Source organism: Pipistrellus kuhlii, unplaced genomic scaffold (genome assembly GCF_014108245.1).
Source record: "Pipistrellus kuhlii isolate mPipKuh1 unplaced genomic scaffold, mPipKuh1.p scaffold_m20_p_1, whole genome shotgun sequence".
NCBI classification, from domain to species: domain Eukaryota; kingdom Metazoa; phylum Chordata; class Mammalia; order Chiroptera; family Vespertilionidae; genus Pipistrellus; species Pipistrellus kuhlii.
Genome location: NW_023425404.1, coordinates 41,094,470 through 41,110,339, shown reverse-complemented (window position 1 = coordinate 41,110,339; position 15,870 = coordinate 41,094,470). Strand labels below are relative to the sequence as shown.

The window sequence follows — 15,870 nt, the reverse complement described above, 5'->3', positions numbered from 1 at the left end:
CCAAGCAGCCTGAAGACTTTAAGGGCTCAGGAACAGCCTCGTTTTAATGCATTATCTGATTTTTTCCACCCAGAACTAAAAGAAAACCATTACCAGGTTGAATGCCACATCCTGGGCATTCATTAAAGGAATCAGGACTATAGAGCCAAAATCATCCGGTGACAAAACGTCCTCATGCAATGAGCCATGAATGGGTGATGTCGTGGACCTGGGCAGAAACCAGCTGGCTTGTTTCCAGGCAGAGGGTGACTGTAGCTCCTCTCCTGAAGACACCCGGTGAATAACCAGGCATCCCTATGCAGGAAGGCCATCTTGCTTGGGCATCTCTGCCTCTAGAACAGAGAAAAGGAACCAAATATGAGTTTGTTTTGATGGACGTCTCTTCGCTGGGATCTGTCCTCACCCACAACTCACACACACACTTCACGGAATGCTGTCCAGGTACAAAGGTGGTTGGAGGAAGGCCAAGACCCAGAAGCGCAGGTGTGGAGGGAAGCGGCCAGCAGGAGGAGAGGCCTCGCCGCTCAGGGTGCTCACAGCTGCAAGTCACAGTCCACTGTACGCGTGGGTTGCTTCATCTCCGCTCACCTCCCCTGCGCCTTCTCAGGGAGGCCCTGGATTTGTTGTGGAAAAAGGACTGGGCCTCGGCCAGGCGGAGTAAGGACTGTCTCGACTTCCAAACCCTGTCTTTCCATCTGAGCAAGGAGGGAGAGTGATCTAACCTCTCTAAGAGATCAGCTCTAAAGATCCAGGAATCAGGGAATAAGTGATGAGATAAAAACGTGTAGACCAGTGGAGAGGGGCAGACACAGGAGGGGTTTGCAGCGAGGGCCTCCAGAGAACCGGAGTTTCCCGTGGGTGGGCAGCAGACCTTTGAGAAGCAGGAGGAGCTCGCCCTCACTTTGTGATTATGCTCAAAGCCCCAAATCGGCCTGAGCTTTCTGGAACAGTTAGATGAAGGTACTGGACACAGTGCTCGATGGATGGGAGCCTTCCGCTCCCTCCCTTCCTGGAGGCAGAGCCCACTTCACCTGTTTCGGACCCCCTCACGCAGACACGAAAAAAGCAGCACTTCTGATCTGCAAATGCAAACACTCGCCTCACTCAAGACTTCCTTTACCAAAGAACTTTTTAATTTAAAAACTATAGGTTAATATAGCATAATTTTGCAAAGACCACAGTTGACTCCAGTCACCGAATTAAAAATAGAAATAGAAAAAGATTACATTTTTATTGGAATTCAGTTGGATCTGAGAATGTTTCCATTTGCAGACTCACACAATAAAATAGTAGCTTAATCAAAGGTTTGTTTAATGCAAATATTTGGCATCCGACCAGAAAGACCATAAGGCTATTGTCAAATCAGTTAAAAATTTTGTTACAAGCAGTAAGGGAGGCCATCTGCTGTGCTTGGCAAGGAGATTAACATATTTCAGAATGCAAACACATCTCTGTCTCCCCGTACAGATCTCCAAGCAGGCATCTTGGCTATAGACAATTGGGATCTAAGATTTACTTCATTGTCTTCGAATAGGAAAGAGGTATTAGATAATAAAAATGTTCTATTTATTGCTCTGATGAAGGATGACAATTTCTTAGCTTAATATTTTGTGCCTTCTTGAGAAACCCTATTTCAAAGCATTAGTGGCAATTCGATTTGGCAAACTAGGATAGTGCCCCTGCCATAGACAAGCCATTGGACTTGGTGCTTGAGGCATACAATGGAAGAGGGGGGATATGGACACATACATGCTTGTACATACAAAGTACAAAGAATACTATCGTAGAGTCCACAGGAGTCTTCTTATCTTACAGGCTGGGGCAAAGGGTTCCCCCTCAATAGGGATTGTGAAGTATTGTGAAGTATTGATTCAGTAATCTTATCCTCTTTCCTCACTGATTACCTGGAATTTTTTACTAAAGAAAAATTTTCTGTATCAAGTATGGATATTTGGTTATCTTAAATATAGAGGATATAGGAAAGGCAAATTTTCTTTTTTTTAAAAAATGTTTTACGGCTTTCAGAGAGGAAGGGAGAAGGATAGAGCAGTGGTTGGTAAACTCATTAGTCAACAGAACCAAATATCAACAGTACGACGATTGAAATTTCTTTTTGAGAGCCAAATTTTTAAAACTGAAACTTCTTCTAATGCCACTTCTTCAAAATAGACTCACCCAGGCCATGGTATTTTGTGGAAGAGCCACACTCAAGGAGCCAAAGAGCCACATGTGGCTCGAGAGCCACAGTTTGCCGAGATAGAAACATCAACGATGAAAGAGAATCATTGCTCAGCTATCTCCTGCACGCCCACTACCCGGGCATGTGCTGTGACCGGGAACTGAACCTCCTGGTTCGTAGGTCGAGGCTCAGCTTCTGAACCATACCAGCCAGACAGCAAATTTTCTTATAATTGTCAATCTTCAACATACCACTTAACTGAAAAATATAAGATATAGAAAGCCACATAAAAAATACCTTAATAAATTATTGTAAGCAAACTTCTGTAACCCTGGCCTACCTGTGAGGAGTTAGAACTTGGGCAGTCATCCCAGGAGCCCTCGGTGTGTCCACTTACGGTGCTTTTTATGGTAATCATTACTTTGCTTTTCTTTATATTTTATCACCTATTAGTGCATCCCTAAACATTATATTTTAGTTTCTTTATTTATATTTTTTAAATGTAATATGAACTTTAATAGACTTTTTAAAAGTACCTTTTACTCTACAGGTTCCCCTTCCATTGCTCCCACCCCTTAAATGTATTTGTTAAAAAAAAAAAAACTTGACTGATCAATGGAGTTTCCCAGACTCTGGATTTTACTGATTGCATCCCCATACCTGGAACCACTGGAGACCAGGAAGCCAGACCAGAAAGCTGCTCCCATCACTGCCACTACTCGACGGCATCTTGCCATTCACAGAACCGGTGACTTGGCACTGGAACATGAACCTTAGAACCTAAGAATCTCAAGAATGGACCCAGGACACTGCTGCTGAAAAGCTCCGTCACTAGGACCTTGCTTGCAAGAAAAGTCCTCAAAAGGGGGTAGGTAGAAGGACCGCTTCTGCTTCATTTTCATACTCCAAATCTTTCAACAATGCATCAAGGAGAGGAATGATATTCACATCCAGAACTCTGCTGTGAGCAAGTCTAAAAACTGTCGTTTGGCTTCCCAGGATCTGCACGCCAGGAAGAGGCTGGGATGAAATTGAGCTAACCAACTCACAATATTTGCTGCAGCAATTTTTGTGTGTCTTCATTCAAGATGTTGGCACAAATAAGGTCCGGAACCATGTGGCTCACCCTAGAAGATGCTCTCCAGATGGATCAGATGGCTCTAATTTCTCTAACCTACCCAGGGTCATGGTTATAACTGGCAGTTGAGACTTAAACCCAGTTCTGACACCAATAACTAACACGCCTATATTGCCTTTCAATTTCTTTCATTAATTTTTGTTTGCTGTTTAAGCAGCTTATAAGCCACCTAATTTTATCTTTATCTTTTTGGGGGACAACTAGGGAACAGTATTCAAATGCTGTGCTAATTCAGAGTATTCTACGATGCTCTCCTGCTTATCAGTCACAATAAAAAAGAGATGCCATGTCCCATGATGGGGAATCCATCGTTGTTCGACGATCCTCATGCTAATCTAACATTCCTCATGACTGTTTAAGACCTGCTGCAGGCTGGGTTGGTGAGAATATACATTTGTGGGCAGATGTGTGTAGCACTTGGTGATCTTTCCCAGGCTCAGCTTCCTGTCAGTGGTAAGTACAGACTGAACAGCATTTAGCAACCGCTGCCTCTGCAGAGGACAGTCACCACCCACAGGGCCGGCATTTTTTTAAAAATATATTTTATTGATTTTTTTACAGAGAGGAAGGGAGAGAGATAGAGAGCTAGAAACGTCGATGAGAGAGAAACATCGACCAGCTGCCTCTTGCACACCCTCCACCGGGGATGTGCCCGCAATGTACATGTCCTTGACCGGAATCGAACCTGGGACCTTTCAGTCCGCAGACCGACGCTCTACCACTGAGCCAAACCGGTTTCGGCAGGGCCAGCATTTTGCTCTCAATCCTTCAGAGCCTGCCAGGCAGACTACACACTGTGACAAAAGGTGTGGTGTCTCCATTTGTACAGATTGGATTCGTCATACATGTACCAAGTCGAGAATTCCAGATGAAGCGTTTCAGCCTTCCCCTGCAGATCATGAAAATATGGTGGGGATCCACAGCACTCTCATATCCTGTACGCAGAATAAAAAAATACAAAAAGACAACCCTATTGGGGAAAAAATGGAATAAAGATGGTTGGATTAGAAAAAGTTCATACTCCTCAAGTTCCTAAGAACATCCTTCAGTGAATGCAAAAACTGGTTAAAAAAGTGGTTAAGCATTTGATAAGGACCAAGCCCCCGAGGTTGCTGCAAGGACTTCCGACACAGGAGGACGTGGCTCACCCCTTCCTCCAGAGCGTGGGGCGCTGGCAGTGAGGCGGTGTCCAAGGCCCAGGGACCAGGAAGCAAGTAAGTCCTAATGCCAGAGCTCTTTCAGCTTAAAAAGTGCGAATCATTCTTATTTAAAGATGGTGAGAAAATGTTCTCATTACAATTAAAATATTTTAAATGCTAAAAAAAAAGACTGAATTTGCATTAATTATGGCTTACACCAGAAATTAAATTCTCTCATGTAAAACAGTTGGCACTATTAGGCCCCTTCCCCCAGTCCTCAGGGCCCCAGGCTCTTTCTATGTAGTTACTCCATCATCCTCAGCATGTGGTGTCACCTCAAGGTCCACGGCAGCCTATCAGAGTTCTAAGGCTTCATACGTGCATCCCAGCCAGCAGGGAGGAAGGCAGGCAAGCACGTTTAACACACCTTTTGATGGCCTTCTTTGGGCTACTTGGCAAGTGGCTCCACGTAACTCCAGGGAAGCTGGAGGAGGCAGGCTATCTTGCAGATGGCTAGGAGAATGCTACTAGTGGATGCTCTCTGCGACGGTGACCTCATTGCATCTTCCTCGTTATCTTGCAAAATTTCAAAATGGCAGGTGTCTTCTCCAGCACTTGGCACAGAGCCTGACATTTTTAGACACATTATTATTTGTTCAACAAACAAATCTTTTTTTTTTAAACTCTGAATGAAAATTTAAAAGCGGTTTAAAAATATGAATTCACTTCTATGTGGAATCTAATGAACAAAATAAACTAACAAATAAAATAGAATCAGACTTATAGCTGTCAGAATGGAAGGGGGCTGGGTGAAAAAGGTGAAGGGCATTAAGCAAAGAAAAACAAACAAAAAACCACCCACACTGCATCGACAACAGAACAGTATGGCCCTCATCAGAGGGAAATGGGGATGGGGGGAGGCAGGAGAGGGGAAACGGGGCAGGTGATGGAAAGAGACATGACTTGGGGAGATGAACACACACAAAACAGATGATGTATTATAGAATTGGATATCTTAAACCTATATAAATTTATTAACCTATATGTGGACTTAATCATATTCAATAAAATGTGATTAAGTATACATCTAAGAAATGTGCTTAATAAGCTATAAAACAAAATATTGTATTTAAATCTTATTTCTCCCTTGACTTCCAATGTTATGTCATATACTTCCATGGGGGTGAAGGGGGAGAACGTGAATAATTTAGAGAAAAACTATAAAATATAGGTAAAATCCCAAAGCAACAAAAATTAAAAGGAAGCACAAAAGATATAGGAATTAGGGGTTAAAAAGAAATAAAGTCCCCATACAATCAAATTTAATCATAAATTTTAAACCAGAATGGAAATTTCAAAGAAGCCACCAAAATAAAATCTGTAGCCTGAACAAGTATCTTCAGTATTGCGTAATGGTTAAGAACTAGGCGTTGGGACCAAATTCACCCCAGGTCTTCCTGTTATTAGCTTTTACCCCTCCAGTTAATCTCTGAGCTAAACTTTTTTAATCTGAAAAGCAGTATTCTTTCAGAATTGTTACAGTGAGGTACTGAGAATATAAGCAAAGCATTTAATAGTGTCTAATGCAAGTCTAAATATTCCATATATATAGTAATACCATTCTCATGATATATTTAATGTATAAAATTATTTTTCCTTCTCTCTAAAATTAAGTACTAGATATAAAACCTATTTAGAAAACTTGTAGGGTTTTTAGTCTCCCCTCCAATCCCCCAAGTTCTACCCTTATAAGCATATTATAGTTCCAGAGCTGGTCAAATACATTTTAAAAATTTCACATTATATACTACTAAAGGCCTGGTGCACAGATTTGTGCATGGTGGGGTCTGGAGGCCTAGCTGCACCCTCTCTTAATCTGGGGGCCCTTGGGAGATGTTGGACTGCCGGTTTCAGCCCGATCCTTGCAGGCCAGGCCGAGGGACCCCATTGGTGCACGATTGTGCGTTGAGCGTCTGCCTCCTGGTGGTCAGTGCATGTCATAGCTGCCAGTTGAATGGTCGCTTAGGGTTTTATATGTATAGGTTGATAAATAAGCCCATCCACAAATTTGTTAATTCTAATGATTAAAAATACACTTACAGCAATGTACATCAAAATCAACCTCTACTTTACAGACATAACAAAATCAAAATTTTGTTTGTCTATTATGGTGACAGGTGCTGAAGCAATTGGGTTTATTTTTCAACCCAGAGAGGGAAGGCCGAATACCAGTTCACACTTTACCAACAGTCTCCTTCTAAACGTCGTCCTTCCTGAAAATCTTCTTTTGTCCTGTTCTTGGTTCCTTAGTGTGAATTCTCACCCTTTTCACTACATAACATATTATATATACCTCTACTTGGCACTTCTTTCTTTTAAAAAAAATAATTTTATTGATTTCAGAGAGGGAGGAGAAACATCAGTGAGAATCACTGATTGGCTGTTTCCTGCATGGCCCTACAAGAGAGCAAGCCCTACAACCTGAGCATGTGCCCTGACTGGGAATTGAACCATGACCTCCAGGTTCATAGGTCGATGCTCAACCACTGAGCCACACTGGCCAGGCAGCACTTCTTAAAGAATACGTTATTAGTTATTCACAAAACTGAGCATCACTAAAGGTAGGCACAAGATTTTAAGTCCCCATTATTTTCCTAGCTTATGGAAGATAAAATTATAAAATTATACAGGGTTCAGGTGCACAATTCTACAGCACATAATATGTGCACTGTATTGTGTTCACCACCCCAAGTCAAGTCTCCTATCACCATTTATCCCCCATCACACACCCTACCCCATAATCACCACACTGTTGTCCATTGGAACTCAAGGAAGTGAGCTCTCTGCAATACAGAATCAAGAACCTAAGCTAATTGGCTTTTGACCTTGTTTTGTCTAATAAGACTAAATGGGGCTTGGAGGGTGGGACAGGAGATTCCAGGATCTTTTTTCTGATAGAAGCTTGAGAGCTTGTTTGGAATGTATAAAGATGTAGTATTTGGAGCTGCGGCAGCCATCCTGAACACAAGGCAATAGACACAGGAAAACAAAGTTGAAGATGATGGAACAGAAATATAGCATTTGCTTCTTCCAAAATTCTTAAGCTAAAAATAACTGTCCTTATGGTTTTAGTCTGTTAGGTTTTATTACTAGCAACCAAAAGCACCTCAAGTGTTATATAACCCCTTCCTGTTCCCGCTTTCATACTGATTTATTATATCCTCTAGGAGCCCGTTGCAGGAAGATTCCTGCAAGCGGCCACTGCCACCTGCCCTACCCCGTCTGCGTTTTCCCTCTGGCAGCTACCTTGCTTTCCACTTTTCCTCCCTCTTCCTTCTAAGCTGTCTTTAGTTTTCACTCCTCCCTCCCTTGAGGTATGCAAATTAACCGCCATCTTTGTTGAGTTAATTTACATACTCACTCTGATTGGCTGTGAGCATAGCGAAGGTTTGGTCAATTTGCATTTTTCTCTTTTATTAGTATAGTTTGTTTCTTGTTTATCTGTTCTTGAGTATTTAAAATTTTTCCACTGTCGCTGATAATCCTAAAATACCTATTTTAAATTAACATCTAGTTAGTTCATTATTTTTATCTTGAGTGATTGCTGATTACCATTCTTAGGATTGGTTTCGTTTTCTTCAGAATTTTGGTTTGAGGCTCATCAGTTGGGAGTCTTCCTGCTCTTCACCTCCTCCTTCTGAATCCCTCTTCTTTCTTTTATAACTGCTTCCACCACTCGTCCACTCAGGGCTCCAGGCCTGTGGTGGCAGAAGGGCGATCACAGACCTACACAGACAAGCAGGCTGTTTAGCTCAGGCCCTGGCTATAATAGGTCACAGTCCCTATAACAAGTTATGTTGCTTCATCCGTTTTAAGGGGAGTCTCAATCCTGACCCTGGTTTCATTACTCTGTAGGAGTTGAAATTTCTGACTACTCTTTCCTGCTTCCAGACCTACAGCTCAGGTTATGATATACAAATTCATTACTTACCATCTGTATTTCGGGTTTGCCTGAATGACTTTTGAATACAATTGTGCTTTAAAAGTCTCCCATCTCCTTCTCCCCCCATTATTTTTCTTTTCAAAGCTCCACAGGCTAACACTTCAAAGCAAACATTCTATGGATGAGCCAGAGGGAAAAAAAAATTTTGGGGGGGAGACACCATACAACTCTATGCCATGTGCCATTCCTTGGTAATAAATCCTAAGTGAACAGCACAGTTCTGATGAGTAAGAGTGGTGTATCCCGCTGGATTAATAGCAGAGAGATTAGCAGCATTATTGTGCCTTGTACTAATTTTTAATTCATTTCCTGAGCTCGAAGGAAGAATGGCATCAGATCTGTATATAAAATGGCATGCTGCCTATATACTAGTAAAATAGATCCCATAAATCACCTTAAGATCCAGTCAGTTTAATATAAAATGTTTTTAATTGAGTTTGAAAACATTTAAAAAACAATTTTAGAGCACTTTCAATAAAAAAAGAGAACTGAAATGCTACTGCAATATTCAACTACTGTAGTTTTAGCAGGTACAACAGACAACAAAACTTTGGGGAAATCTGACTTTGCACTAAATGAAACATGAAACAGGGCTTGTTTTTGTCATGTATGGTGTAGTTAAGCACATTATAGTACAAGACTCTTATATGAACCTCAGATGCACTGCACAAAACACTTTCCTTCTTTTCAGTTCAAAAGTCAGTGCTTATTGCAATTATATGCAAAATTATTTACTTCATGAAGTTTTATCATGATAAACAGTATGCAAAATGTTTTAAACATCAAAACAACGAAAATAACCTGAAAAGAGAACATATTCAACAATAACTAAGCAGAATTAGTAAACATAAAAAAGTAAATAACTTTTGAATAACTATGCTTGCCTGGTTAACACTGAACCAGTTCCAATACAGCCAAGAAAAAAAAAAAAAAGTGGTTACAGGAATACCTAGTACTGTACAAGATAAGTCAATAACACTCATGCACATTTTGTGATCATGTATTAACATGGTGAAGCAAACTAAACTTAATTCTTCCTGCTGTAATATTCTCATGTAAGAGAATAAGAAATAGAAATATCTCATTGAGATCAATGCACATTGCTACATAAGACAATTTTATCTGTCACTTTGATGACATTTTGTCTTTTCATAATGAAACACATTTAAAAAGTTTAATCTGTGGACTGTATTGGTTGCATTTATCCTAAGAGATGTGCCTACCACAGGTTCAACAAATTTAGTGCAATATATGAACCCCAGAAAGTTTGCTGGACGAATTCAACCAAATTTAAAGTGTTTGCTGCAATACTGTACAGGGGTTAAAAATCCTCCAGTTTTTATATTTTTTTTTATCAAAAAATTTCCATTATTTTTATATTAGTAGGAAGCTAATAATGTAAACATGGGATTAGAATGGCCTCAAAATCTCCTTTTCAGAGTATCTCTTATAGAAAGGCTCCCATCATTTGTTGTAAGAAATCGCACAATTTCCTTTGGGTATTGCATACTTTGGTGTGCAGTAGTGCTGTGTCTCAATGTACAGTGAAGAAATAACTAGCATCAAGAAAAAAATATCTAACAGATCATTAAATCAAGATAACAGCAAACATACACAAATGCCAATAACTAGGACATAACGATATATAAACCTGTGAGCCAACCCTAGCACCATTTATCGAAATATATTAAGACCCTACCTTGCAAATTTAGTGAACAATGAAACCTTATTAAATTAAACCCTTCATCACAATTGTTAAACAGTCACTGATTGTAGTCTTCTGATTGACTTACTAATTGAGGTAAAGGAAAACTTAGCTAGGTTCAAGGTAGAATAACAATGGTTTAATGTTAGCTTGGAAACCTAATGGCAATTTTTAAATCTTTCTCAAAGTAATCTTGAAAACAGTTTAAACAGAGCTGTCAACTAGTGAGCAGATTTGTGTCAATGTGAAATTCATAAACAATTATTCATAAAACAAAATGGGAGCCATGGAGAGAAACATTTTAAAACAAATCCTGAGCGCTTATTTTGCAATTGTGGTTATCACAATAAATAAATTAAGCATGTAATAAAATGCTCCTCTTCTTCAAGTACTATTGATATCCCCCTTTGTTTTATCACAAATATAAAGGTTTGAGGCTTCAGACCTCAGGTGGTGAAATGTTTTTGTTCAGGTTTTTATGTTACCTCCCTCCTGCTTGTTCTCAAAGAGGTCTCATGATCAAACAGTATTACCACATTCAGGAGGAGTGACGGAGTCAGTTGCTAAGTTGAGGACTTAAGGATATTATAATTAAAACTTGAAAATAAATTTTAAATAGAATTTTAATATGTGCATGCAGCCATTGTAATGAAACAGAAAATGCTTCATTGTCCTTCTCAATTCCCCTGCTTCAGTTACCAAATAATAAACATAAAATAATTTTTAACATGTTTATATTTATTCTATTAAATTACAATGCTTGGAGTTGTCTGTTTTGTGTGTTTGTATGTGAATGTATGTTGGCTTCATATTAAAATCAACTTTTAAAATAAGATTAATGCAAGGTCACAAATATAAATGGCTACTAGTTTTTTCTTTGAAAATTTATAGTGCAGCTTTTGCTTTCCTTAAATTAATATTGAATTTTTCGTTATATTTTTCCTATTTAAGCCCTTCATTGCAGGTGCAAATGGTACTGAAGTCCCAGAAAGTCCTAGAGATTTCTCATTCTACAGTAGCTCTATGCTTCAAGCCTAAATACTTAAAGTAACCTGAATATTATCCCTGTTTCAAGGAAGAACTTCTTGCCTACAATTCACCTTATCTATGATTTCATATCTAAAAGATAATGCCAACAACAACAAAAAGCTTATGTCTAAAATCAATGGTTTCCTCTAAGTTCTGTGCAGACTGACTGATTAATTAAAATGAACTTATACAAAATAAAGATCTAGACTGCTCTTGTAAAAGCTGGTTAGTCAAATGTTTACTAGCAAACAATGTGATTAAAATGGGGAACATTATAAAATTTAAAACCTAATAATTGTTCTTCTACAGCCTACTGTCTTTCCAGAAACTTCTTAAGAACTGAGGCGAGTCTAACCATTTCCTATTGAAGAAGAAACCACTTCTGCAGCAAACTCTGAAAATGTCACAATTAATAGTAAGTGTTTCTGCTGCGGGAGGCACTTCCATTAAGACAAATACAATACATATGTCTTTAGATACAGTGTGCTACATATTATAAAACACAATTTAACCCAACATTTCAACAGTAGGATGGTCCTTGCTGTCTATCCATTCGAAACCCGACGAAGTCATAGAGCTCATGGATTCACTGCAGATTTGCTGAAATAACGGGTCATTCTTTAATTCTTCCAGTGTAGCTTCATCATCTTGTCCCTGCTGACGGCCTGGATCAAACAGCAGATTTGGGTCTAACGTGTTCAAATCGTTGATGCTGCCTGAGAGCTCAGAAGACAACCTGATGTCACTAGAGAAATCGGGTGCAGTGCTCGCGAGGTCAGAGGCCACCTGACCCACCAGCTGCTGGTTGGCTTGCAAGCCGTCGCCACTCAGCAGGTCTTTGACAGTGCTATTGAAATCCAACTGTTGCTCTCCGATTTCTGATTGTGCTTGATTATCTCCAGGAGAAAAACTGATCTGATCGGTGCTATTACTTTTGGTGAGGTAAGATGGTGTTTGGAATTCATAGACAGAAGTGCTGGAATCGATCATATTCTGAGGATTGGCACTAGGGAAAACAGTGGAAGTTTCCAAAATCTGAGTGAGATTCATCCGAGCTGTGTAATTGGAGGGCAGGTTGTTCATGCCCAAACCTCTCATTGCATCATCATTGTCAGAATCCAGTTTACTCAACAGAACACTGGTTATCTTTTTACTGTTCGTTTGCTTCTGAAGAGCGTTCGGGAAGGCTGTCTGCATCATGACTGTCAATGGGACTGACTGACTTCTTTGAGCTATGTTGTTGGCACATGCATCTGTGTGAGCATTTGTGAAAACGTGAACTTCCGGGGTGACTGGGCTTCCAAAGGGGGTCACATTAGATCGGGGGAGATTAGACACTGGATAGAGGGTGCTCCCGCTAAGATTACGTTGGCGATGAACAGCAGGGCTCACACTCCGGCATCTGAAGTTGCTGCTGGCAGATGAATTAGTTCCTTTATTATCAAGAGGGGCAGGGACTGCAAACCCCTCCTGCTTGTTGGTGTTATTTACGGTGGCACCTTGATGCTGCACAGGAGAGACAGGAGTCAAACGACCAAAGTGAGTGTCATGATGTCTGGACTGGGACTGATAAGACTGTCCAGGCACAGCAAAAGCGTGAGGTTTCCTGAAACGGTCTTCCACTAGCTCCTGATAGCTTGGGAGGATGCCGTGGCCAGAAACTGATGAGTTACCAACCCCACTATACCCATTATTCATCCATTCAAGCTTGGTTTTGTCAGGGTGTGTGGCCATGGGCCTTTGCATCGGTTTCACAGGACTGCTTGAGACAATGCTGGCATCGTGATAAGCCATACTGGAGCTTATAGGGGTAAATGCAAATGGATTCCTGCATTCAACAGGGCTGGGAGGGACACTGCTGCTGCAGTTAGAATGCGGAGTGCCGATGGGTGTGTGTCGGCTACTCCCTAGAGCGCTATCCACAGGTGTGGTCTGGGCTAGCCTGGAGCAGGGGCTCTCCCGCGACAGACTCTGAGACCCAGCAATCATTTCCGAGGTTGGGGTCGGGGTTGGGGTAGGGGTCGGAGTAGGGGTGGGGGTGGGGGTGGGGGTGTGGATCGGAGTGCCATTGCTATGGATTGGATGGTAGAAGTGGGTGCTGGAGGCGTGAGATGACATTGGAGCTCCTGGAGTTACCGACTGATTCTGGAGGGTCATTCCCAAACAGTTACCGTAAGAATGAGAATTGTTCATTGACATTTGCTGCTCCATAAGCACCAGCTCTTCCACGATGCTGTCTTGTGTGAGTTCGTCATCAAAAGGAAAGTAGCTGTCATTTGTCTGGGAAACGGAAGGCTCAAACTCTTTCAGTTCGGACTGCAGAGGTAACTGATCTGAAGACTGTGCTTGTATTGGGTTCAGAGAAGATTCCTGGAGCTGGCTATGGAGCTGCTGGGTGTATGTGTCCTGTGGCAGTCCGTCTAGTTCCCAGACAGATTTCTCTAGGTCATTGATATCAGGGTGCTCGGGAAGTGTCATAACACTGACATCGTGCTGTTGTTCACAGGCAGCAGACACAAACCCAGAATCCTTAGTGATCTGTTGCCATTCGTTTGGATTAAAGCTGCCATCTGTTTTTGAATCGCTGTCCAAGAGAAAGACACTCTCTTCAAGTTTTACTTTTATGTCTGGAGATGATGATGGTGTTTGCTGTTCCAAAGCTGAGTCACTGGTAATAAGGGCAGAAGAATTCAGGGGTGTGTTTGCCATCACGTGTGAGTTGACGTTTATTGATGCCATGCTAGGCATCGGAGCACCTGCTGCTGAGCTTTCTGCTTGCCCTGAATGCGAAGCCTTCTGGTCCTTCCTAATACTGCCTGGTTTCTGACCTTCTATGGAAGCCGCAGAAAGCTGTTCCACGATTGGTTTCTTTACAGGAGGCACCTGGGGCTCTTGCAGTAGAGAAGACAGTCGCTTTCTTGGGCTTTTAGTGCATAATTTAGGGTCTTTATTTATTGAGTCACCATTAGATGGTGAGCTGGTGCTGGTGAATGTTAAGTTCTGAGTGGCAACTGAGAGAGTGATAGTGCTTTGATTATTGCCTGTCGAAGTGCCTGGTGGAATTTCATTACAGCGACCCTTACATTTGGTTCTCTGGTCACAGACCTTAGTTGCTTTTGTCTCGGTGACACTTTCATTCGAAGGTTTTTGCACTATTCCATCTGAATTACTTTTCTGTCCGGAAAGGGCGCTGGGCGCTGTTTTAGGAGCTTTAGTACCATCGGCGTTCTCTTGGCACTGTACGGGATGCTCGTCTGAGGCTATTTCCGGTTCCGTTTTGACTTCCACGGCGGACGTTCCCCCGGCACTGCTGGTCTTGGGTCCAGGAGACTGAAGTGAAACAACAGAACCGTTCTTGATCTGTGGAAAGGCCTTTGCTTCTTCTGTTGTTCCTGTAGCACTGTTCACTGAGGCAGAATGTTTAAGAGGGGCACTGCTGCCGCTGGGTGTGAGGGATATTGCTGTCATTTTCACCACATTTAGAGAACTCATGTGTGAAGTGGGTACAACAGCAGTTTTGATGGGACTGCTCGTGAAGAGGACAGTAGTTGGCGAGCGAATGGTGAGTGCGCTGGTGTTGGCTGGTTTGGGTAAGATCTGAGGGTAGCGGTTCCGGGCAGAGCGGTCCCCACCAGGACTGGCTGGGACGTTCTGAGGAGTCTTTGGTGCCTGTTTCACAGACTGCATGTGCTGAGTGACCACTTGTACATTGAGGGGAAGAACTTTTCCGTCAGAAGAACTCATTGGGCTTGGTGATGTTACCAACTGCCTGGTCCTTTGGACCTATTAAGAAGTGAGAAACAAAAAAAATCAGATTTAGTAAGTCTAGGATATAAACAGTAAATCACATATTTATAGAGTATTAAGGCATTTTTATAAATGCTATGCTAAAAAGAAAAGAAAAGAAAAAAGACAGTTCCTACATTAGATGAGAGTTCTTCTAGATCAGTTTTATAAAATCAGACATATATTCTAATAAATATAACATAAACACAATATAGTTACAAAATATAATATATAAGAACATTAAGATAATGAATATTTGCTAAGACAATGATTTTTTTAAGGAGATTATAGGAAGAGGAGATAAAAAATCTTGATGAAACACATAACTATAAAGGTTATCTATTCGAGTCTGTGCCAATAAGATGACTCACTCACAGGAGACTGTCTTATAAACGGTCTGTCTTGGATGTTAGTAACTAAACCACTGTGGGAAGGTTTCATATAAAACTAATGTCTCTTCAAGTTTGCTCTACAGTGAATAGTGCAAGAAGATAGTTACAGGAGGTTCATGCATTATAAGATGATAAGAACAACAACAAAAAAGATAAAATATCTCCTTTGTAATACCATCTGTAACAAAATACCACCTTGTCTTATTAGTAAGATGCACTCTTATTTTAAAAACCTCTTTCATCATAACCTCAGTTGTGTGAGACAGGAAAGGAAAACACAACTTCTATTTGTTGATAAGGAAACAAGTAGCTAAGTGGCCAAGGGACTTGCCCAATGTCCTATGTCCAGCAAGCCACAGAGCTAGGTTTTTGTTAAAGTATCATCAACACACATTAAATTTTGCTCCATCTGCATGTTAAAAAGAAAAAACAAAACAAAACAAAAAAAGTTTAAACCAAAAAAAGTTTGCAATTGCATCACTCTGGTTTAGAGATGAAA

General features: G+C 41.0%; 1 protein-coding gene and 1 pseudogene across 3 annotated transcripts in view; one reads left to right on the top strand and one right to left on the bottom strand.

Annotated features, from left to right (window-relative positions):
* The first annotated feature begins 430 nt into the window (after positions 1-430).
* On the top strand, positions 431-4,542 carry LOC118709532 (annotated as a pseudogene).
* A 4,327-nt stretch (positions 4,543-8,869) lies between these two features.
* Positions 8,870-15,870, bottom strand: part of RFX7 (regulatory factor X7) — a 79,487-nt gene continuing 72,486 nt past the window's right edge. For all 3 annotated transcript variants that reach the window (XM_045582262.1, XM_036441073.2, XM_036441089.2), the window contains one exon: positions 8,870-14,976. In XM_045582262.1, the coding sequence (XP_045438218.1) occupies positions 11,701-14,976 (3,276 nt within the window). In that variant the 3' untranslated portion in view covers positions 8,870-11,700. The remainder of the gene's footprint in view (positions 14,977-15,870) is intronic.